At 35.6% G+C, this 25,665-nt stretch overlaps 1 protein-coding gene across 2 annotated transcripts in view; it reads left to right on the forward strand.

Annotated features, from left to right (window-relative positions):
- The window catches only part of AFG1L (AFG1 like ATPase), a 63,537-nt gene that overhangs the window by 16,861 nt on the left and 21,011 nt on the right, over positions 1-25,665 (forward strand). For both annotated transcript variants that reach the window (XM_079298754.1, XM_079298753.1), the window contains exons 6-8: positions 4,430-4,529; positions 7,452-7,510; positions 22,965-23,047. In XM_079298754.1, coding sequence (XP_079154880.1) covers positions 4,430-4,529; positions 7,452-7,510; positions 22,965-23,047 — 242 coding nt within the window. The remainder of the gene's footprint in view (positions 1-4,429; positions 4,530-7,451; positions 7,511-22,964; positions 23,048-25,665) is intronic.

Raw genomic sequence — 25,665 nt, forward strand, 5'->3', positions numbered from 1 at the left:
TTTATATCTCCTAGCTATTATTTGGCAAACCTGCACACTTGAGGAAATAACTGTTCTGTGGACAGCTCTCTGGAAGGAAATTTTGATCAAGTAACAGTTGTTCTTGTTGTGAGTTTCTCTTGCATTTTTCAAGCAGGAGTGATCCTTTGACCTGTGGTTTCAGAATGTGTAGGGTCATTGCAATTGCTGCCATTTGATCATTTAATTTGTGCTCACTCCAGTGAATATGTTTATGCTGGGCTTCCAAAACCTGAGTGTAAAATCTAAATACAGAGACAATTGTACTTATACTATGTAGAAGTGGGAAGGTTTGGAGAGGGAAGTGTTCACTGTTACAGCATTAAATGCTCAAATGGTAGAAAATGGCTGTACCATGTATTAGTATAAATACCTGCTTTTCTGTGTAAGTGCTCACTGCTTTCTTGTTGCAGTATTGCAGTGTTTACAGTCTCTCTTTCATGTTTCCACGTTTTAAAGGGAGAGACTGGGGTTTTTTGTTCCCAAGTTGATTGCCTGCTCCCCCTGCTGACTTGCTTGAGGTACACCAGGACTTCAGTTCTAAAAATCACTTGTTCTGTTGAACTGTTGCAGTTGGGAAATTAATACAAGAACCATACTTTAAAATGTATTTCCAAGACTTTGCATTGATAAGTGAATTTTTAAAATCTACTTGGTTAGGGTATACTAATTTTCTAAATTCGCAGATTTCTGAATTACTGGATTTCTTGCCTGATATTCTGTAACATGGAATTCTACACAGGTTTTGCCTGTTTAAGAGGAGTTCCAGCTTCCTGAAGTTTTGCAAAAGCCAGTGAATTTGCGATAATAAATCCTCTGCTTAAGTAATCATGAAGTAATGCAGTGACTGGAAGAGGAAGCCCCATGGTGACACAATTAACATTAATAATAAGGAGCCGTATTTAATTTGGGATATTTGCAGCTCATTTCTGTAGTGAAGATCAAGGCTTTATTCCCCTGCAGTCTGATTTACTTGTATTTAAAGAATTGCTAGATTAAAATGAAACTGGAAAGTGCTGCAGGCTTAGAACATACACTACTCTGACTTGTGGACAAAGCAACTCTCTGTTTTGACAGATGACAAGTGAGATTGTTTTGGCAAAATAATTGTGTGTGGAAGCAACATCAGAAACTATTGAGATTTGCTTTAAACACTTCAAGTTGCTTTCAGATGCTTGCTGAACAAAAGAAACAGGAGAATAAGTTGAAATTATTTATTTATCTTAAGAACAGAAACATTCATGAGTGATATTTTAAACAGGGACAGCAGAACATATTGTTAATGCTCATTTTGAAAGGAAATGCTCATTTGGAGGAAACCAAATGCAGAACTTCAGATGACAAAAGCATTGCTGAGGTTGCATTTTCCTCATTGACAGTGGACTGAAGCAAAACAGAAGTATTCCAAAGTGAATCTTCCTGCAAAGCCCAGAGAACTATTAAGCAAGTGGAAAATTGACTAATTGATCTAGAAAAATATTTCAGTACTTCTTTCAAAGTAATTTTCTGTGTTCCAAAATATTGTTGTATTTAAAAAAAAAAAAAAAAAAAAAGTTTCTTTGAGCAAATGCTGTGTGATGACCAGGACCTCAGTGATGGCACTGTGCTTCTGTGTTTTTCTTTTGAAGCAAGATTTTGTCAGCAGTTGCATGAGCTCCAGGCTGTCATGTTATTAAAGCATTGCTATGTCTTGCTAATCTTTGTTATACAGTTTACTGGAAATATTAGTCGTTTTTTCACAAAAGTCTTCAGCTATTCTAAAAATGTCTTCATTTTGAAGAAAAGACCTAAAGTTAAGCCATTTGTAATTATGATCTTTTGGAACACAGGGGTGTCTAGTAGTGACCAAATCCTCAGGTAATTAGAAGCTCTAATTTTGGCGTGGGACTGTAACCTCTGTTAGTATTGATAACAAAACTAGAGTTCCTCCTTCTTAGGAAGCTGAGCAATCATGCAGTGTTAGACTTAAGGTACCAAAGGTACCATTTGAACTACAGAAGTGAACTAACAATTTAGGCAGTTTTTACTGACCTGCATTCTATTAAAAGCTTCTAATAAAAATTAGGCTCTTATTTTTGTGCTAATACTAATTGCTGATAATACATGCTTATGTTTGTCATTCATTACATGGAACTATACCAATCAGTGGCTGACTGAGTGTCAGGCACTTACACATGTAAATTAACTATTAGTCTAGAGTCTTTCCTTTTTTTTTCTTTTTTCTCTTAAATGCTAATGAAATGTCTCCATTCTCTCCCCTAGCAAGCTCTCCTTATTGGTAATTTGTAGCCTTTGCTTTTATTATGAGTTGCAATAAATGCTGGATACAGTAAAAAACATGAGAACTTACAGTCCTTTAGTTACTGTCTTCTACCTGCTTTACCTTGTAGAAGAAATTTTTTGTCTTTCCTGAAGTGTATTAGATAAAAAGAGCTCATATTTGCATTCTGCTCTTCAATATGGCTCTTGCTTTTCGACAGAATTTTCAAGGGTGTCTTTTTTTTTGTTTGTTTTGTTGTTGTTTCGCTTTGTGTTTTTATTTTCCCTTTTTTGTAATGAATTCTGTAATTAATTTTTTTAATGAATTCAGAATTCTGTGTTAATAGTTCTCATTAATAAGATAATGCTATTGTTTTGTTTTATGTGAGCATTAATACTCTTTCATTCTCTGTTTGCTAAAGGTAGCATGCTTTGTAGTACTATTAAACAAAAATTACCTTTATAATAGAATTTTACAACTTGGCTTTTTCGTGTGCTTTGTGGTACAGGAAATTCACTTACCCCTGAGATGTGCATCTGTAGCAATTCCTCATGTGTCTTGTTTTTTTAGGAATGAGAGAAATTCCTGAATTTTAATATCCAGAAGAAATAAATTATTGATAAGTAAAGCATAAGCAAGTGTATTAAACATATAGTAGAATAGTGGATTTCTATTTTTTAAAAATATCAGATCTTAGAGAGCAGAGATAGGCAGATCTGAGGCATGTGTTACAGACTGTGTAAAAGTTTGTTTTTTAAAATGAAAAGAAAAATCCCTATTAAGGCATTCATAGAACAAAATGGAAAAAATCTTTGGGAGAAGGAAGCTAATGTTTATATATCATTCATCAAGAACATTGTTGCTTCAAAACTAGCTGCCAGAAATGTAACCTAAGTCTTTTACCTAAGTCTCTAGTGTAGAATTATCTTTTGTTTTCCTGCCCAGAAAAGTAATTTAGAAGTGGGAGAATGATGGACAATGGGGGATGTGGAATAGAAGAAAACATTATGCTGGGTAAAATCTTTCTGCATCGTTGTCATCACAGCATACACATCTAAGGTGGTGAAAGCTCAGCAATCTGTCAGTCTCTTGTATAATGGGAATATATAACTCCAGCATGCCACCACTGATTTATTTCCTCAGAACTGGGGTCTGTTTTGGCAAGTGAAAATGCAACAAGTGTCTTTATAATAACCAGGGTCTGCAGGAAAATCAAATGTAATGATCATAAAGGTGGTTTATGTATTAAGATGGTGAAGTCCTGTAAAATATTGATTGCCATTCTTTCAGAAAAACTTAATATGTTCTTTACAGCACTGTTCCTGTACCCTTTTATTTATTGGTACTATAAAATAAATTTGTTCAGCTAAAATTAAGATACTTAAAGAAATTTTACTTGATGGCTTATCTTGCAGTTATTTTTTCTTCCTTCCCCTCCCCAGTATCACTTGTCCTACCCATTTTTATTTTTCATTCGGTTTTTGTGCCTGAAGGTTAGAAGAGGCTGACTGTGCTGGAAGTGACTGCCTGCCTTTTGATTATTCATGGACAGTAATAGAAGGCACTTAAAAAGAACAATGAAATTGCTTATTTTTGTGATGGGCCATCTGTTGAATTGTTTTTTGCAACAATCACACAATAGTATCTATGTCATATCATTCTATTTTCAACAGCAGCTGATTATGTATAGTTGGCTACTTGTCTTTATTTCTAAAGTCCCATGACCATTTTAAATTCACCTCTACAAACCTTTGCCTCAAAGGTAATAGAAATGTAAAACAGCCGGTGTGTATCTCTCTTTATTTTCTGGTGTTTTTTTTTCATGTTGTTCCTAATTAAGTAGGCTCTTAAATGTTTAGGTCTGTTTTCTGTGTCTCCCACCTGTAGTTTTATAATAGAAGTTAACATGGAATCATTTAGCAATTGGTAAAGAAATGGTGGAGTTTTGCAATAAAGAGTGGGCAAGTTTTGAAAGACTGTGGTACATTCACTGCTTATTAATTATCCCTTTTATTTTTTTCTCACCAAGCAATAATTAGAATCTTTTTCCATGGTTTTCACTAACAAGCATTTTCCTAGCTACAAAGCCACTTGCAGATCTATTGCAGCAGAAGCTGAAAGCAAGATAAAACAAATGTGTTGTCTTCTCAGGTCACTGACATTGCTGATGCCATGATTCTGAAGCAGCTTTTTGAAAATCTCTTCCAGAATGGGGTTGTCGTTGTGGCAACATCTAACAGGCCACCAGAAGGTAAAAACAAACATTCTACCAGCATTACCCAAATCCAATGAATCTCAGTATCTTACAAAACAATTGTATTTATATCATATGGTATTTAATACTAATGGACTCTCTAGACTGGAAGAATCAGAGATATTCCAGCTTTCTTGTTTGTCCCCTGCTTTTTCCTGTTCTTAAAGAAGAAAGGTTTTTTACTTAATCTTACCCTTCCTTTATCTCAAGCTCAGAGTGTTCCTTCCTCCACCACTCTCAAAACCTATTTTCTGATCTCCTCTCCTCTATCCAAACCAGTGAGAGGGTGTTTGGGCACAGGACAGTTGAGGGGGGTAAAATATTTACTTTTTGAATGTGTTTAAGGATAGGAAAAGATCAGATCATGCAAAAGAGAAGGAGTGAGATGGCATTCCTTCCCAGTTTCTAACTCAGAAACTTGAAGACATGGTCCATCAGCTTGAAGGACAGCCACTTATCAAGATGCCATTCTTACATTCTTACAGGCTGATTTGAGGGAATTAATTGGAGAGTTGCTTCCATTTCTACCTCTTTCTTTATAGTGACTAGCTAAGTAGATATTTCTATGAAGTCTCCAAATCTGTATGGGTTTTAATTGAGCAGTAACAAATTTTTTGTAGAGGAGAAAAATGTTTGTATTGTATAGCATTAGCAGTTAGCATAATGTATAAATGTCTATGACATTTCAGATTGATCGATTTTAAATACTGAAGAGTTACCTCAATTGTTAACTGAAAGAACCATTAATTTTCCTACCCAAATTAATTGTGTAAAAGACAATCATTAATGATGGGTAATTCTACAATGAGCTTTATCTTAGCAAAAAATAAAAAAAAACCCAACCATAAAACCCCACCCAAATGTTTTTATTAGGGAAGAAAATTATTGGCTTATTTTCCTTTTTTGCATAAACAAGATGAAATTGTAACTACTGTAGTTGCATTGACTACAGATTGAATGCTGGTGCTTTACTGACTTGAGAGCCATCCTTGGGTTATATTAAGCATTGCTTTTTAAAGTTCAGGAGAATTTTTTATCATAACTTGAGGATTGTAGCCAATGTTTTACATCAGGACATCATTTTGTGACCTTTATTGTTGTGTGAGGGTATTTCAGATATATTAAGTCACTGTATCAACCTGAAATTCATCCACCTGTATTAAGTACCCCAGAGAATGTCAAGAACAGCATCTCCAGAGCTGAGCCATGTTACAGTCCAGGTGGTGGCTGATGCCTCTCTCTTCCTTGGTCAGTATTCCTGCATGGTCACAGTGTATCCGACATTCCCCTGCAGGAAAGGGAGTTGGGTTGGTGTAATATGCCACACCAAAGATTAAGACTGAATGGAGAGATTTGTTTCTTGTGGATAGAAAGGGGGAAAGTGTTTTTTTCAGTCAAGAGCAGATGTGCCCAGCTGCTGACCATTAGTGAGTAATACATGTACATGTATGCTGCCTCAAGGGAATGTGAAAGGGAAATATTGAGATTGTATTTGAGGAGTCCTGACTTTATTTCTCCACCAAAATGGTTGTTTATTTTTCTGATCCTCATGATACAGAGACATGATGCAAAGCTCACAACCCTATTAGCTAGAAGAACTAATGGGAATAGCTGTCTTACACTGCTGTTACATGTTCACTAATTTTTACAAATAAATGTGCAATTGATTGCAATATATTTTAACAAATGTATGACCATCCTGATTTGCTGAGTTGGGAATGAACATGATATATGGTTTCCTAGAAGTTTGTTAGTGATTAGGGTAATGGCCTGTACTGAAAATTTTTCAAAATGTTTCCATATACATACCAAATTTTGTGTAAACCATTCTGTAGGTGCCCTGTTGGTGACTTATAGATGCAGCATCTTCTGTCCACCATGAGGTGTTGGTAAAGCACGAAAGCTTTAGTGTAGCTGTAGCATTCAGGCCTTATGGGGAGTATAAAGATAATCAAAACCTGACACGTGCTTTGTATTTGTATTTTGGTGATATCTGCCAGCTGTGTGTATTCTCTTATTCATTCCTTCTTTCAGATATAGGTGCTAAACTACCTTTTTATAAGGCTTCCAAATATTAGTGCAACAGAGCAGATCATCATACAGTTTTAACTGATTGTGTTTTCAGAGAAGTCATTGTTATGAACTTGTTTGACAGTTGGGTAATTTCCAGAGAAGAAAAGTTTATATTGTAAAAATATATAGAGATAAGTAAGATAAAAATGCTACTTTGCATTTTTTGTTAATTTGTATTTTGTTTGATGTTGCAGATCTGCATTTTGTTACATCAAATACTAGTTTTTTTTTTTTTTTTTTAATGCAGTTGTATTTTTAGCAACTTTCCCTTAGTTTGCATATTAATTTAATTTTCAGGTTTTTTTGCCTTAGGGGTGATCCTTTTTCTTGTTTTTGAAGAGGGGGTATACCTGGCAGAATTGCTAGAAGATAAAATGTACACACCACAGTACATCAAACAAGAATGATGCTAACTTAGTAGAGGCAAATTGTATTTTTTTAGTTTATGTGGGACTTTTGCCCTCTGCCAGATATTTGGGTTTAGCAGTTTGGCCTTACAATCTATACCAGTGTATACCCAGCATTGCAAATACTCTTTTAATACCCTTACTTTAAAACAGAAGCTGCTGTAATTTCTTCTGCTATAATTAATTATAGGTCATTAGAGAGCTAAGTAATTTTTTTGTACCCTGCCATTTTCACACTTCCTCAGAATGTTCTTTTTTTCCTTAAAATTGTATTGAATTTTCATACAGTAAAGGAAGAGAAATGGATTTTAGCTCTCCTTTTCTGCCTTTTGTTCCTCTTCCTGTCTCTAGAAACATTGAGTTTTATTTACTAGACTAGATGACAAGTTGACATTATTAAGACTAAGTAGCCAAATGATACTGATTTCCTTTCTTTCAGATCTCTATAAAAATGGTCTTCAGAGGGCTAATTTTGTACCATTCATTGCTGTGCTGAAGGTAAGGAGAGCCACTTTTTCAATGCTTTTCAGTTTTGCCTGTTTTATTAATGAATTTGTAGATCTGTAGAGGATTGGTTTGATGTAAGTTTCCAGATTATATGTATCTGCTTTAACTATTTAGAGCAAAACTAATTGAAGGTAAGGCAAGAAGGAACTTTTTACTTCTGGAATTAACATGTTTTTAAAGCTGGAATTTTTTAGCATGACAAAAAGTTATCCAAACAAACACTTTCTGTTGCCTTAGTCAAAAGAATTAGACTTCCCTACTGGTGCATGTATGCTATGCAACATGGCATCCCTTTAACATTTATAGTGTGTTGTACTTGTGGTTATCTTATTTATAAGGCTAGAACAGTTTGCTGTTACTTTGATGTAAGGAAAGTAGGGTTTGTTCTGTACCCCTTGATTACCTTGTGTTTGGGTCTTTCTCGTGTATAAATAGTTTTTATCAAAGGCTGTTTGTGAGGCTTCACATAATGTTCAACAAGCAGCAGCTCTGAAGGCAAGCTTCCTTCAATCTGTATGTTGTGTTGTGGGAGGTCAAAAACTATAAAGCTTCATTGAAGTTAAAAAATGAAGAACCTTTCCTCTGTGAATAACACAATTGGTGCTTATTTTGCTGTTAAAAAGAATATGAGCTGAAATGACACTTTTAAGTTCTGGAGGAGTTGCAGATATTTTTTATTTACAAGCTACAGTTATCTTGTTATGTTATTGAGGGCTAACATACAGCTCTTGTATCTTGCTCTGCCTGGATTGACATGACATGTAAAATGGAAATAACAGTGTTTCCCTACCTCACAGAAGTATTGCTAGAATAAATACATAAATAATGTTAACTATATTGGTATCTAGGATAAAAGAATTGTAAGGTAGAGCATAGGTAGGCTTGGTTTTGTGATAGGAGTTTTGGAATTGCTGAATTGATGCAATGACTGGATGTTTCTGCTCAGGTGGTCAGCAGTAAAGCAGCTGACAGTGCCTTGCATTTTCAGTGGACCTTTTGGAATCATAAGATTGCATAATTGCCTAAGAACCTTTGAAAATTCCATCTAATGTTGACGTCTGTACAATTACCAGGTTTAAAAGTTAATACGCCATTGACATGATTATGGCACTCCTGTGCATCTCAGAATGGCTGTGTATAAAGTCAGGGAGGTTATCAGTGAGAGTGGTTCTTACCTGGATGGCTTTAGAAAAGTAAGGAAAATAAAAATAAATGAACAGACACTTCTGTTTCAGATTCTTGAAAAGGGTTTCTTTTGTAGCTGACTGCACTGTAGCTGGCTGAATGAGAGCTCCCAATCATAGAGTATTTTCAAGCATAGAAATTTCAAGCATATGCATTTGCTTTTTGAAATGCAGCAACCATGGCAAATCATTCTTTTCTATATATCTTCCTTTGTTGACTCAAAGTTTTCTCCCTGATAAACATAAGGCTCTTTCATTTCAGTGATTGTCAGGCTTTAAGAATACCTATCATGTATGCTTATTTATAGTTTCCTTTTTTCCTCTTTTTGGCTAGCTGAATTAAAAAAATGTGGAATGTAGTTTATGTATCAGAACACCTCATCAGGACTGGGAAGGTAATAGAAATTTTTTAGTAGGGAGCAGATGGAATGCAGAGAGAAACTATAAAGGTGGCTTAGCCCAGAGAATGGAGTACTGCAAAAAGAAACAAGTAGGACAACCCACACTAGAGGCAGATGAATATTATTATCATAATGAATAAAGGGAGAAGCAAATGCTAACATAACTCACAAGGGCCTTTCTAAAATATTGGAATGCCTGTTGTTCTTTTTCCCAGCACCTTTGTGTTTTAACATGGCTCTAAATATGTGTGCCTTTGATGTCCCTTCAATAAATATTACCAGTGTAACATTATTCTTTCCCAAAGACATAATGACCAAAAGGTGGATCAGAGGAAGCTTATTCACAAAATGCTTCTCTGACCCTGTTTGAAAAGTGGAAGGATAAAGGCATGGTACTAAAATTATTAATCAAAAAATATCAAAAGCTACATTTTTAATTCAGTACAGCAGAAGTCAGCATTTAAGAAACACATTGGAATGTATTCTAGAGTAAGATTTTAACCATGAACATTACAAAGGTGTGGCTAGAACTACATTTGTGCTCTGGCTTTGGTGGTTTGAGAAATGCAAATTTAGGCCTCCCCAATGTGTGCAGAATCTGTGTGATGGCATTGGTGTCAATGGATAAAGTAGCTTCTGCCTGAGCTGTGCATAATTCCCTGACTAGGAAATGTAAATACGATTTCTTCTAGAATTTTTGTGAAAATATGAAGGAAAATACTGCATTGGTTGCTTGCAGATGTTTGATTTACTATCTTGTCAACCTTTCCCTCACTCCAAGCCATATGTGTCTGTGGTAATGTCGGTCTCGTCTGACCTGTCCCCTGGTACTGGCTTTGACGTCTGGGACTAACTCCTGTCTTAGTTTTCTCTGGGCTCAGGACCTCCCAGAGGGCTTTTGTTTGAGGTTTAGCAGTAGTGAATGGGTGGGTTGGTTTTGTTTGTTTGTTTTTGGCAATTAACTTCCAAGATCATAAATGTTAAAGTAAGACTTGAGCACTAAAAGTAGTTCAAGTTCAACACGGGAATTTCACATTCCTTTAAATGTTCTTGGGCAGGTGAAATGAATGCAAAGAATTGGTAGTATATTTCTGTGAAGAGATGCTTCACTTGAAATAGGTTTCAAGCTCTTTTCAATCCTCTTCAATGGAGCACATATTTTCTAGGTACCTGAATAAATGTTATACAAATATTTTTTCTTGTCTTCAGATAATGAAAAGTAATGGTTTCTTCACTATATCTGGAATTACCCATGTTCATCCTCAATTTTTTTTAAATTTTTTTCAGTCTATATAATTCCATTATCTGTGTCTGAGTTCCTGTTTCTTAAAATTATAACTGCAAACCAATTTCTGTGGAATAAGCAAAAGGGTGAAGTAGGGAAGATACAGTTATCTTCCAAAATTTGTCCATATTGTCTTTCTAGGTGGTAGATTATTGGGACAAGTGGCTGTTACGTGAAGTTGCAACTGAAAAGTTGCAATTTTTAGAGCCACATGAAAGCTTCACATCCTACAGTTGGTGGCCACATAAAACCCCCAGGTCTGTGTTATTGGGCAGGTCAGTAGCACCATTGGCAGCTTTTTCTGCCCTGTGTGTGTTCCCTGTTCAATTCTGATCTTATCCCATTGTTCTCTTCTTTTGAAATATTAAATAGTTTGAGATGTATTTTTTCAGCGATTCTTTAATCCTGTAACTCCAAGTTTTTATAAACAAGGGAAAACTCTGAATTGATCAGGTCATTGTTGTGGCTATGATTCTTTGGGGCACAGTATTCCGTATGAAAGGGTTTAGTTTCTGCAACAGATAAGAGTGCTTCTTCAATCCATGAAATTTTGCAAAGATAGAGCTTTACAGAGATAAGAAGTATTAGGAAGAAAAATGCTTTAATTCTGTAATTTAAATTCAATTCACTCTCTTCTGATTGAGCTTTTAATCTCATAGGATCTCTTGCTGATCATTTTAAAGTGTGTGGAATTCCTATGTGATTTTTTTTTAAAGACAGTTCTTGAGAAAAACATTAATTGCTTACAGTTACTTTGTTCAAATGAAGGGAGCAGAAATACTCCAAAAATGTTACTCTCAACCTAAAAGAAATATATAAAGTTTCTAAATGTTTTAAAGCTGATTTACAGATACAGTTATGTATCTTGGAATCACAGAATTGTTTAGATTGGAAAAGACCTTGAAGACTGTTGAGTCCAGCTGGTAACCCATCACTGCCAAGTCCACCCCTTGGCAGTGGCACCAAACCATGTCCCCAAGTGTCACATCTGCATGTCTTTCCTGTGGGGATGGTGTCTCACTCACTCCTTTGGGTGGTCTGTTCCGGTGCCTGACAAACCTTTTGGTGAAGAAATTTTAATCCCAGGTCCTTTTCTGCTGTGGAGCTTTCTGGCCATTCTGTCCCCAGCCTGTAGCACTGCCTGGGGTTGTTGGGAGCCAAGTGCAGGACCTGGCACTTGGCCTTGTAGAACCTCATAAACTGGCCCATGGACCCAGGCTGTCCTGATCCCTTTGCAGAGCCTTCCTGCCCCCCAGCAGGTCAACATTGCACTAATCTTTAACAACCTAATGTAAGATGTTATGTGGGACTCTTGGGAAAAAAAAAAAAAAAAAAAAAAAAAAAAAAAAAAAAAAAAAAGAGAGAGAGTGTGCTTTAATTTACTGTTTTGGCAGTGATTTTGGCAATATTTTGATTTTGCAGATGTTTAATGAAGGTGTTTATGTCAACCCTTAACTGTTCTGAAATCCTTACTCTAATTCAATGTTTCATTCTCTGGAAATCAGGAAGGAAAGCTCCTCAAATAATTTGTTGTGTAGTCTGTAACTTGAGTGAGCAGTTCTTGCAATTCCAAAGGTTTCCTGGAAGTTTAGAATGAAGCTTCAAAATGTCAAGCTATATTGAAATACCAAGTATGTAACTCCTGCATTTTGTCAGGTCTTTTTAATGCAATAGACTTGCACTGCACTAAATTTTAACTGAAAGTCAAAAAGTTTTAGGGCCCTTCATAGCCTAACTTTAAAAGGCCAAATTTTAGAAAACAGTGTTTGGCTACCTGTATTTTGTTTTGAGTAAAGGGGAGGAATCAGCCAGAAATCTGTTGTCAGTAGCACATGAAATTACTTTCAACGCTTTCAACGTCTTTCTTTCCCTTCCTTTTTTTTTTTTTTTTTTTTTTTTTTTTTCTTTTGCTATTAGGGACCAAATAATTATTTATTATAGAACTGTTTGATTAGAATGACTTTTAACCATAAGTGAGCATTGTAGACTCCTCTCAAATAGAAAGTAGTGCATTATTTTTACGCTGTATTGCCCTGTCTTTCTTGAAATCAGTGAATGATTATTTATTTAGAATGTTGCTGGCTGGGCTTTTAATCAAAGTAAGCCTTTTCCTATGAAGCAAGAAACTGAGGAATTTAAAAGCATTTTCAGTTTTCAATAGCTGAGTATGAGAATGTGAAAAATACTTCTTTAAAAAACATTTAGAGCTGCCCCTAAGGAAATTGTGGGAGTTAGTTTTGTACAAAGGCATTTGGTAGATATAACATGTCTTTGATGGTGCAGTCAGCTTTTGTCCAACCACCTGTGAGAGAAATGCAAGGATTTGTTGAGTGGCGGATCTGCCTCTCTCCTCCCCCCTCTCCCAAAAAAGTCATCTCCTTGATGAAATTGATTTGTCAGTTTGTTCCAGTCTAATGGTGTGATAGCCCAGCAGCTTTCAGTATGTTGAATAGTTAAAACCTGCTTTTGAGGTCAGTGTCAGCCACTCTGACCCCTGTGAACTGTCACCTGAGTCAGAATTGTAGGGATTAGGCCTTTGATATTGTGATGGCTTCGCCTATCAATTGACTTTTTCATTACTGAAGATGTTGGGCCTTTTGTTTCCCTTCTTAGTATGTAACCAAGCAAACTCCTAAGTAGAAGGAGCATTTGTTCTTGTTCTCTCTCTGTGCAAGTAATAGAAGTACTCATCTTTTGTGAAGTGTACCTAATTAAACATAGAAAAAAATAAAAATAGGAAATACAGCATGATTGCAAGTATTTTGTGCAGCAAGTATTTTTTGAATCTCAGAATTATTTCTGGGAAATCTTAGTTTGATAAATTTGTGAGACTGCCAAGCAATAAAATGTTGTATATAGAAAGCAAGGTGTAAGATTAGATGCTACCAATCCTTTATGCATTCAGCCTTCTAAGCCTCTGTGTATTTGTGCATGTGTTAAATTTAAGCACAATAGTTATTTGAATTCTGCAGTTCAGAGCATGTAATTGTTATAATATTTTATAATGTACCTACTGCTTTGTGTTCTCAAGGGATAGACTGTTCAGTTTGTTTACCTTTTATGTCTTAGACTCTTTCTCCTAGACAGTTTATTTAGATGCAGATCAAAACTTTATCTTAGGATGAAATAGTTGCTACTGTAGCTCTGTGCCAGGCTTCCTGCCTTCTCCCTTTCTCTAATTGTCAAGATTTCCTGAGCTCTTGCTTAGTTTGTTTGCTCCTTGATTAAAATGAGTAAATGAAAGCATATCATAGATATGGAATAGTTGATTCCTGCTGTATCAGGGTAAATTAGTCTAATTACACGTGGCAGTTCTGTTTGCTTGTGAGGTAATGTGAAATGAGGTCCTGCCTCCCCCTAAAAAGCCCGAGCCAATTAATAAAGCTTTTAAGCTCTTTGTCACAGGCCACCGTGGAGGTCTGCAGAGAAGAACTTTAATCCAATAAACATTTCATTTAGATCATGAAAAGAAAGCATGAGGAGAAGCTCCTACAAGAGAGGGTGTTACCAGCAATTCTAGTTGTAAAGAGATGTGAGGAATTTGCCAAATTAACCAAGAGGCCTTCATATTTAACACATAAATGTGTCAAAACTAATAATAGAATAATTTAATTTGAGTTGAACCTTATATTGTTAAATTTCTAAGAAGCCACAACTGTTTTCTTCAAAGACTTTGCTGCTGAGTTGGATGGACAGGGCAAGGGGAGGTTGTGAGAAACCCAGATAGCAAATAACACTGGCCGAAGCTGGTGGAAAGGGGGAAAAAAAAGGAATAGATAATTAGGTGTAATTAGCGTGTATGAATTGTTGTCTCCCTGCCCTTGGCTTGAATAAATTTCAGAGGGAAAAAACCCTAGTGGCAAAAACCCTTTGATGTAAGAAGAGTCATTGTGGTTTGGCAGCATAAAGGCAGTGTTTTATACTTCTTACATAATGGTTGTGATACAGAAAGAGTGAATGGACCCTGCACCCCCCAGCCTGCTTTACAGCAAGGACTTTTGGATTCCCTTGAAACAAAATGCATCAGAAGTTTTCAGTTGTGGGTAATGAGGTAGTGGACCTCATCAGAGCTAAGCGTAAGCCATCTTTAGCCTTTGTTTAGATCTTAATCACTTTTTAAAAATTATTATTCTGGGAAATTCAGTTTCGTAAATCATGACTACTTTTTTTTTCTTTTTTCTTTTTTTTTTTTTTTTTTCCTGCCTGCCAACAGTTCTGGCAGGAGCAAAGGCTAATACTGAGGGAAAGAAATACAAATCAAATGTTAAAAAGAAAAACAACAGCATAAAAGAAATCCAGACAAATAACTTCATCCAGGGTATAATTCCAGTGAAGTACATGTATTGGGATGAATTTGACCCTTAGCTTACGAAACATCATGTTATAAATTCAGCGTGAACTCTTGGCGTTTGTTTTTCACAGAACGCCACAGCTTGCTTATTAGGAGATTGAAAGTTACAGTCATTACTGCTCCTTCAGCAAAACTGGGTCTTATGCAGTGATTTGTGGTTTGCAGGTGGGTTTTTTCTTTTGTATTTATCCTTATTCTGCAAGGAAGATTTTTTTCTGAAGTGATGTGAAATGGGAAGCGCTGTTCAGTGTAATTCTTAGTGCATGGAAGTTTACTCTGCCATTCTTCTGCTCCCTGACTGGAAAAAGGAGAGGCTACTTGTCTCCGAGCTGGCACAGTCACATATGTACCTCCTGAATTCTTTCCCTTTTGTCTGAATATCTGAAATACTATTCAAAGAACAGTACATTTTAAGAGTCTCTCTTTTTATTCATGCACCATTATTTTACAAGTTAATTGTCTATTTTTCATCTTCTTAGGGGGTAGCTGATTTGTAGCTAGACATTAAAATAAGTTATTGAAAAGTTGTACAATAGATCGTATGTTCCTTGTGGTAGCAAGAATAGTGGGGTTTCTTAGTTGTTAAAGTTTTGAAGGCTGTAATGTAAACTTGTGCAACTTCCACTGAATGAATTTTGCCTCTCAATTTATCTCAGCTAAACTCTTCAGTTTAAATGTTCTTGTCACAAGTGTAAGAAAAAGATTGACCGAGAAATTTAGATTTGGCAATATTTCTTTTCCCGGATCTTTTTGCTCTAAGTCCACTGAAAAATAATTCACAAATGAAATGTTTGTTATCCAAATCAATTTGAGAGTAATTACTTTCCCTGATATTGTACAGGATTCTTGGATGACATTTAGAAAGTTTTCCTTGAAATTTGTTCATCTGGTTGTTTGGGTTCTTTTTGGTTTGTTTTTTTTTTTTGTTTAGTTTTGCTACAGTGTTTGCAATTGGGATAAGCATGAAGTATCAGAGGCTATTGTAGTATTTTACCATATTTCATTATTGCAGAAGAATATAGGGGAAAAGACTGTAAAAATCCCCTTAGTTAACCCTGTATAGCATTGCACTGTTTTGAGCAAATAGCCTTTTCTGCTTGAAGTTAATTTGGTCTGTGGAAGGGAGTACCTGAATACCATGCCAGATAAGTAATTATTCCTGATTGTAATGTTGGGGGTTTTTTTCAGGTATAGGTCACAAGAAATTCAGTTAAGGTAGAGTATGTACAAAGCTAAGAAATATGCAGATTTTCTGTTGTAAGATTGTATAAAAATTATTTACAGTTAATACTTGCACAAAGGTTAGAAAGGTTGATGAAGTGATATTTAGTTTTGCTTTACTATTCACTGCATGTCAGAATGTAATTATGACTGATTCATGAAACTGTCTTAGCAATGAACCATCTTTATTAAAATGCTGATCAAGAAAAGAGCTGACAGTGATAAAGAATAGAACACTTCAGTCTTGTTGCTTTTGAATGATTGCTAATTACCCCATAGGTCATGTATAGTGCTTATGAGGCTTCATTGACATTTTCTTTAAAGTCTACTGTTTCAACAACATCTGAACAAGGAGACAAAAACTATATGTACATCCCACAATGCTTGGACCAGTGCTTGGAGTTTGCCTCCACCACCAAATACCTGATGATTCCCTTTCTCCTTCCTCCCCTCCCTGAGTACATCTCAATCCAATGGATTAGTGGAGCAGAAAGTTAGGAGTGCTACAAACTTGATTAATTTCCTTTGGTTTTTTGTGCTTTTTTTGTTCTTAAGTAAGGCAGAAGGATAAAAGGAGCAGACCTCTGAATGTCCCTCACCATGCACGCTCATGAATAGCAGTCTGGTTTTTCTCCTTGTAGAGCTGCACCAGCACTTACCCTTGTACACTTCTCTTAGCAGGTTGTGTAAACCTGTCCAGCTAATTCTGAAATTTCACGTCCTGGTGACTGTCACATGCTGGTGACTTTGAGAGTACACAACTAAAAGCCTGTGTGTGTACTTCATATATCAGCAGTATTTTTTCATTACATACAACGTTTTTGCTTTAGATGATTCTTGTTCTACCACAGTTATAGAAAATTCTTATTGTAATGATGTCTTTTGGATGGAGAAACCTTTTCTTGAAATTTCTTAAGGAAGAATTTTAAGAAAGAGGAAATAATATTCTAGTTGATAATTTAACACTATATGGACTCAATTAACGAAAAATAAAAATTGTTACATCTAGGGAGCTTTGTTTGCCTGAGCAACTCTTTTGCTGTTAGCTGGTGACTGTCATCACATATCTTATGTTGTGTGATGTGGGAGAACATCATAGATTAAATGTAAATGTATGAGAAGAATGATTGCAAACAAACAATCTAATTATTTTCTGATTTGCTGGAGGAAAGGAGTATTAGTGATCCTGTATATTGTTAATGGAGAGCAAATCAGAGGATGCATTTGAAAAGGAGGGTGACACCTATGTGAAGATTGTGATTCCTTTTCCTCAGAAAGAGTGGCTGGAAGTTGCACTTCTTAGATAGGTATGGTTACTAATAGTAGGTGTCCTAATGGGCTTGTTCAGAGGCCAAGAGTATTAATTGTGCAGCTTTGCCTGCTTGGGGATGGAACTATACTCTTCTTGGCTCATATGGAAAATGAGCATTTGATACTGCAGATGCAGTGCTGCCACTGTATTTTCCAAGTGTCTGGTTTGATCCAGGTGTGAAAGGTTGTGGAAACTCAGCAGGTGTGGGAGTTTAAGGTGACAATCCTCCTAAATTGAAGTGCTCTTGTATCTCTGTTCCCCTACACCCTCTCCGGAGATCCTCACATAGGTGGGTTTGACAGCTAAGTGCTAATCTGAGCACTCCAGTTAGTTCTTTGGCTGTTGATTAGGATTGTGGGGTGATTAGCTTGTCTATTCTTGTGGTCTAATAGGATGATTTATATGTTGGGGTTTTTTTGTTTTTCTTTTTTTTTTTAAATACCATTAAAATTCAGAGCACAGAATGGTAATTGGTTTGACTTACAGTGGTCTTCAAGGTTAAGAACTATCTACTCACCTGCATTATCAAGTGTTACCAGCTGACCACAGTATGTGAGCTCAAAAGGCACATGATATTTAGTAGGGTGTTTATTGTGGACCACAAGGCCATCTATAGCATTTCAGGACTTTTTGTGACACAGGGGAGACATGTGTGGCACAGGTCTTGAGAACTTGCAGGTTATCCAGCTAGCTTGGACTACCTTTTGAAATTTCCTGAAATTTTTCTTCATAATTATCTATCCTGTCATGTGACTTAATTTCTTGAGCAGTTAAACGTTTTAATAGCTAACATTCTTGATTGCAGCAATAAAAGAATATCAGAGGTGCTTACTGAGAAAAAAAAGTATTTGCTGTTCTGTATTTAATAACTTTCTAGTTATTAGTCTAAGTCTACTGACAGTCTAATTTTGTCTCTTCTGTCTAAAGGTGGTTGTTTTAAGTGTTGTGTCTTGATTTGAGCTATGAGGCTTTACATTTTTTTTCCTTTTAGAATAAAAGGTTTTTGTGCCACTCAGTGGAATGAGTGCATGCTTACACTGTATTTCTAACTTACTAATTGCATTTTCAATTCTGTAATTGTATTTGCTCTTTGTATACATAAATACATAAATGACTTCAAAATAAATTGTATAACTAATTAATTTTATGCATTTGAATTGAATAGGGTAAATCAGGCTTTAAATATCTCAATAGAATAGAAAATCTGTTGGTAACTGTGGATGGTTCCACTAGACTGACTGTAGCTTCAATATTAAGTATTTATTTCAAAAAAAGTTTAGCCCAAAATGAAATTTGAAAATTTAAAACTCCATCTTAGAAATGGAAACCAATTGTTATAGTTATGGGTTTGACAATTAAGTGCTAACAACCTGAGCACTCCAATTAGTTCTTTGACTGTTGATTAGGATTCCATGGTGATTAGTGAGTGTGAGAATGCAATCAAATCCGTAAGGTTTAATCAGTCCTGTGCTGGATGAGGAAGTCCAAAGATAAAGTAGAACTTCTATGTGTAATCTTAGTAGGGGTTTTCCCCATGCTGTAAGAAACTGAAGGGTAAAAAGTAGAGAAGCCTATTTTTAAATTATATTACTGATTTTTTAGTACCATGATGTAGGAGAATAATGTTGCTGATACTTGTGAAGGACAGATAAGAGGCATGATGATGCTCACATAAGCATCCTCTCTGATGTTCAGTATTTCATTCTCACACTTGTGAGCAGGATTTGTTTTTCCATACCATGCAACCATGTATCTGGTTTTCCTTTTTTGCAAATCTAGTATTTTAAGTGTTTTGCTTGGACATTTACATTATTTTGGTGTGCTTTATTTTTCTTTTGTTATATATTATGTTAATATATTGTCTTTTTAACATTTAAAGCATATATTTAAAAAAATAATTATAAATATGAATATTTTTCCTTCTGCCTTCCTGTGAAACAGGTAAGTCAATGTTTATGTGTGCAGAAACAAAGAACTATCGTGAGTACCCTTGTTGACACGGGAAACCCCAAAAGGAAAAACTTTTGGAAATCTACTCAGCACATGACTTCTCTGTGACCCTTCTGACTGTGCAAATCTGACCATGTGCTGCATCTCTCTTTAGAACTATCTCCAAGGGAACATTCTTAACTTGGACAAGAGATGGTGTTGTTATTGTCTGGCAGTGCAAGCAGTGCTTCTGCTACTGCCCTTTGGTTCACTGCTGCTGCTGTCCCACCTTTCCTCTCCTCTACTCTGTGGATATCAGTTTGTGTAAATAACATTTCCCCCTTCTTTTTGGTGTTTTGGGGGGTTTTTTGTCATGTTATTTTCCATCAGCACCTGTGGATCTGTACTTGTCATATATTCACATAAGGAAAGGTTGTTCCTACTCTGCAAAGCTTATAATCTAATTGCAAGAATCATGTCTTAAAAGGCAATTTTCTGAGAGCATGTTGTGATTCAGATTATGATGTTTGAGTTTTGTGGCAGGAGCTGTTCATTTTATGTATATTCATACAGTGTCTTAACACAATAGGTGTGGGTGAGCTTTGAAGTGTCTCAGTGAAAATAATTAGCAATGAGCATGGATAGACACCTGAACCTGTAGAAGGGTTAGGAAATTCCTGTGGCTCTTTTATTTGTGTTTAGAATGTGATCTCTAAATGGCCAGAGTACCTTCCTGAGCTGACCTTCAGTCTGGAGAGGCAAACATGTCAACTAATTAGGAGCTTCCAAGGAGTAAAATGCCAGATATTTTCAAAAGAACTAAGTATTTCTTGGTTCTTGTTAGCTGTCCCCTGCTTTTGTACTTACACTGTGTATTACAGAGAACTGCTGTACATCAGCATTCTGTTTTTTCATTTTGTTTATATTTGGTTCAGCTGAATTTTGCCTCCTAAGGAAGCAAGAAATTACTAGGACTATATTAACTGTATATTATAGATCTCTGAACAGGATTCTGCTACTGCATTTTGGATCTAACAGTTTTTTTTTTTTAAATAGACTATACAATGTTGTAGCATATTAGAATCAAAAATAGTACATCATTACAAACATAAAACCAAAGCTTATAGGGAAGGAAGTATCTCTGTTAGGCAATGTTTGTAGCTTAAAAGGGGTCCAAAACATAAATAATTTTTTAACACACAAATTATTTTTAACTAGAGCCACTAATGATAGTGGTTTTTCCTGAAGAGTGATAATACTAATTACTACAAAGACAGAGAAAAAAGAGAAGGAAAAAAAAAAGGCATCTTCACTTTAGCTGTATTAGTAGTGTTTACGTTTTCAGTTCCATGGTTCTTACCTCCAAAGCTCATTCAGTGTAACGTTAAATCATGGAGTCATAAAAGCTGTTGGAGTGACAAGTTTTTAAGTGGAACACAAGTGGACTAAAACAATGTAGCACTGAGCACCCATTTCTGTTTCATCAAGCTGCACTGACCTGCATAACACAGCCCAGTATCAGTCTGTATCTCAGTGTTCAGGACACCTGCTTGTCAATTAACAGCTGAGCCTCCAGCAGCACTGCAAATATCAGGGAACAAATTTACACCAGCTACAGTGTTCAGGTGTGCTTTTTTTTTCTCTTGGCCCTACCATAACCATGGAATAATCTCAAGTATATGTGGGTCTATGTTCAGTTTTCACTGTGTTCAATTTTTACACAATACCCTGAGTAAGCAGTAGAGTTTAGAAATCTGTCTTGAAGGCCAAAAAGATGAGGCTGAATTCAAGTAAAATTCCCATCTCTTGTTTCCAGGAAAAAAACAGACCATAATGATTAACAGCATTACTAAATATGCAAGTATTTAAAGTTAATCTAAGTTATCTCATAGTCCTCAAAAGTAGTGGTAGTAATCTGTGGGAGTATTTAATCTACTAACATAGAGAAAATAGTACTTAAGTTAATCTGCTACTTTGGAAAAATAAACCATTAGGTGGAAAGATGCTGGCAAAGAAAAGCTAAATGAACTTGCTTTGCTGTGAAATTTCAGTAATCTTCCTTCTGGCCTTGGCTGCCAGACTGATGCTGAAGAAAAGCTTAAGCATCTTCCCTCCCCTGTGCATGTTATTATATGCCTCTGGAACTTTTTTCTTCTGCTCTGTTATTCTCTTTCTTTGTGAGGTCTCACAAAAAGAAAGGGAATAGATTATAATAATATTGTAGCACCAATGCTATTGTGTTTGCAGTAACCTTAGTGCAAGATAATGATTTGATTAGCATGGGTTTTTCACTTACTGGAATTAAAGATACATGGATTTTCCTGGGATTCTGTGCTTTCAGGAAGATTTTTTTAAAAAAATCTTCTTTCTTCTGCTATATCTCTTTGCAGAGAAGTTGGAGGTTTAAAGCAGGTATAGAGCCTTCACTAATAGCCAAGGGCAAAATATCAGTGCAATGAGTCATCACAGTAATTTTTGCAGATATTTGTGATCTGTGTCCTATGCAATGCATTTGTTCAAAAGGGCCATTGTTCCTTAAGTCACTGATGATAGTTCTTCTAAATGTTTTCCCTGCAATGTAGTTGCTATGAATGAGGTTTGACATTTCCAATTTTGTTATTTGAATGGCCTCAAGGAGGCCTTGAAAAATTCGAACATGCAGAATATGTAATGCTTAACAAGAATATTAAAGATAAACCAGTAGTTGATGGTGCAGTGAAGAAGCAGACTGGTTTAGTGGATTCTAAGAAATGGGAAAATTTTACTGGTGTTGAATTACATTAAAAATGTTTTATTTCTTTAATTAAATTGTTGATAGAGCTGTATTTTCTAAAATACGAAAACTTTTCCTCTCTTTCTTCTATAGCTTCTTTTGCTTCTTGCTATATATAACATGCAGAACTTTTATGTGTTTGAAGAAGTCATAACAGAGAAGCAGAGCTATTCCCTTTGCTGAGGGGGGGGGGTAAAATCTAGATCTTACTGATACTAGTGAGAATTCTGCTGTCAGCCTCAGGCCTTGAATCAAAATAATTCACACTTTAGTACAGCTGGTTTTAAATTTTCTAACAGAAGCAATTATTGTAACTACTCAGGGACATCTGTATCACACTTAGAGTCTTACAGGTTGTTTAAAGGGGAGCAAAAAATACCCTTTTTGAGATAATTCAGACATTGCAAAAATGAAATTGAATCTTTTAGATATAGAGCTTTGTTTATTCCCCCTTTGTCCATTTTGCAGCAAAACTTGGTGTTGTTCGTGTATCTGATCATTGTATTATAAATTCTTTGCTTTTCTTATTAGAAGGAAAAGATGAATTATTTTTAGCTTATAAAATAGAAGTAGTTTCACTTGTTGCTAGAATTTGTTTGTGTTCTGTTAAACTTCTAGTGCTTCTAATTTTGTATTTCAAAATGTATATGTTTTAGTGTGAAAATAATTACTTTTGCAACAAAGCAGTGCCTAGAGAGAATGAGTAACAGCCACCCTCATTTCATGCCATGTGCTTCTAATCTGTATTAATTTTTTAGTTGAGGGACTTGTGATAGGCCTTGTTGTTTTGCATATGTAAGTGATTTTCAGCTTATTTCTTTGCTTTGATAATTGCAAATGAGACTTAAGCTTTTAGATCTTGAATTTCAGTTTTGCAGATGATATTCATGCTGATGCTTTATCACAGCAGTGTGTCTTCTCTCTATCACAGACAATAGTAAATAGAGCTTTGGCTTGAGGAAAGCTTTTTTTTTTTTATGTCTCTGTAGAAATACTGCAGCACAATCCAGCTTGATTCTGGAATAGACTACAGGAAACGAGTGCTTCCAGCTGCTGGAAAACTTTACTACCTGTAAGTTTATCTATGATATTGTGTTTGCTCTCTTTTTCCTTCTTATTAGCCAATAATTTCCTATTCAGTGGGAAATGAAAAATGTGTAGTAGAATTAGCAGAGTGTGACTTTTCCTTTCTTTGCCTTCTGGTCCATTTTGTTCAGCAAACCGCCTTCCATTATGCCTTGATATTAACTTCATTAAACTACATTTTCGATATCCACACTAGCATCATTTATAATGTGTGACTGAATAAAAACTAATTAGATTTTTTGGGGAGGTGTGGTGTTTGGAGAACTGAAGTGACAGATGGTTAGAAAGTAATGAATATCCTCTTGTAAGAGATTGCACAATTCTCTATAATAGAAGAACATCCTTATTGTATTTAAGTAATTAAGTATTTATAGAAATCCAATGACAAGGATTCATTTAATTTTGGGTGTTTCCAATGCTGAGGATTAAAAAAACCAACACCCTTCTGTTTTGACAGATTGTTTATGATAACAAAATTTCTTTAGCATTTTATATTTGCAAATAAATATATTTTAAAATATATTCTCAGTTCTGTTTCTGGTTGCAGCATAAATCTGCCTAATAGTAGCATCCTCTTAATTACTTTGAAATTTTTGCAATACAAACATTTTTCTGTCTCATATTTTCTCTTGAAATATTATTTAATCAGTGACAACCTGAGCAAAGCAGACTGCAGTAGCTTAATATTAGATTTATAATGGTTGTACCTTTAAAATACTGATTTAAAAATCATGTTTTCATTAAGAAAGGTGAGGTACTTTCATCGCTGTGATGGGTGTTTGAAATCAAGTGTGTCCATACTACTTTTTAATGAAGTTAGATATTGTAGTTGTTTGTCTGCAAGGAGGAATACTCCTTGGTAGAACTACAAGTGGTAGCTCTTCCTGCTTTTGAAAGGAAGTGACAAATTTTAATAGATGGAAAACAGATCCAATGCAAGTTCTGTATCCTTAACCTGTGGCTGTATGAGTTTGAGAAAAGCAGCTCTTGTTCTCTATTCTTGCCTGGCTCCGCTTGCTCTGTGTGCTTTGCTGTGCCTGCTCAGAAGCAGTTTGGAGCCACCACTGATACCCGTGTGTTGCTCATCATGCTCATCACCTCTCTGTTCTGAGTGCTGCTGTCCCTGCCTCTGGTGCTGCTCCCTGGGCCTTTTCTTGGACACTTGTGGAGAGCACCTGCCACATTCTTTTCTCACTGTCCATACTCTGAAGAAAGGAGAACAATGTGGTTTTTTGTAATAGGCCAAACATGGTGCCTATGACATCAGCTCTCAGAGGAGAAGCAATAAAAACAAGTTCAGGAGTAGTACCCAGCCAAAATATTCCATTGTGTTCTGCTGTCAAACATGTGATCAAGTGAATGGCAGAGATTTGCAATAATTCTGTCTTATGGTCTTTTATTGGAATGGTGTTGGTTGCCTTCAGAATTTGACACTTAAATCATTAGGAAGCAGGGGGGGGGGGGGGGATTATTTAAAAACCCCCATACCTGCCAATGGAATTAGGTATTTATTTTTTTGTCCTTTCTTCTTCTGAGGGAATCTCATTCATTCTTCTATTCAAACTGGTTAATTGGAGCTTTCAACCCTGTAGAACTAGCTTAGTATATGGCGATTCCTTTTGTTTTAAAATTAGGTACTGTACAGTATTTTGCTACAGACTCCTGATATTTAATTAACAGTCTTGTCCCCGAAAGAAAATGTTCTTGTTCAACATGTATATTTTCTTATTTTAATGGCTATAGTATCATTGTCACATTTTTTTAATGAATCCTCTTGATGCTTCATATGTTGTGTAATCCTGCCTTCATTTAAATATGTAAGGATTACTTAAAGCTGTTTCATACTCATCTGAGAGCAGTCAGTGTAACATGATTGCAAGGTGCCTAATCAAAGCAACTTCATCGATCTCAGTCTCAGGTGTCTATTTTGAAAACAAACTTTCTTGGCAATTAGGTACAAATACCCACCTTAGCATCATATTCACCTGTTTCTTCTGGTAGCCTTTCAATTGAAATTTGTATTACTGATATGCATGCACATGCACATATTCTCTTAAGACAGACACCAGTATTTATTTATTTATTTATACACAAGTGCACACATTCTTTACCTTCTTTTATGGCCTTTTTTCTGGTGTGTTCTGTACTTTTTAATTTATCATTTTGTCAGAGGAATACATCACCAATATCAGTGTTGAGAGAAACTTCTAGAATTTTATGTAATCTCCTAGCCAGAAAAGGTTTTTAAAGTCTTCGAAATGGCACTTTTAAAACTTTGTGTGTTTTAAATTTTTTTCCCAAATTCTTTGTATCTACAAGGTTTGTCATCATTAAGCTTTAGCTAAAAAGTAGTTACTTCAATTCTGCTGTTAACATTTTTAAGGTGCTTAAGGCCTAATGAGCAGGAGAGTATTTGTTTAATAGCTGATATTCATCTGTTGTTTAAGAAGATGTCTAGAACTGTGTGAAGCAGTGTGACTTCAGTGCATCAAGATCTATAAAATAAGACTTCACACTGAAAGAGTTTACACAAACTTCAGTGAAACATTATATATCCTAGTTCTAGTTTGTTGTCTACTGTAACATTAATGTACTAATCTCACT

This window comes from Erithacus rubecula, assembly GCF_903797595.1.
Source record: "Erithacus rubecula genome assembly, chromosome: 2".
NCBI lineage: Eukaryota > Metazoa > Chordata > Aves > Passeriformes > Muscicapidae > Erithacus > Erithacus rubecula.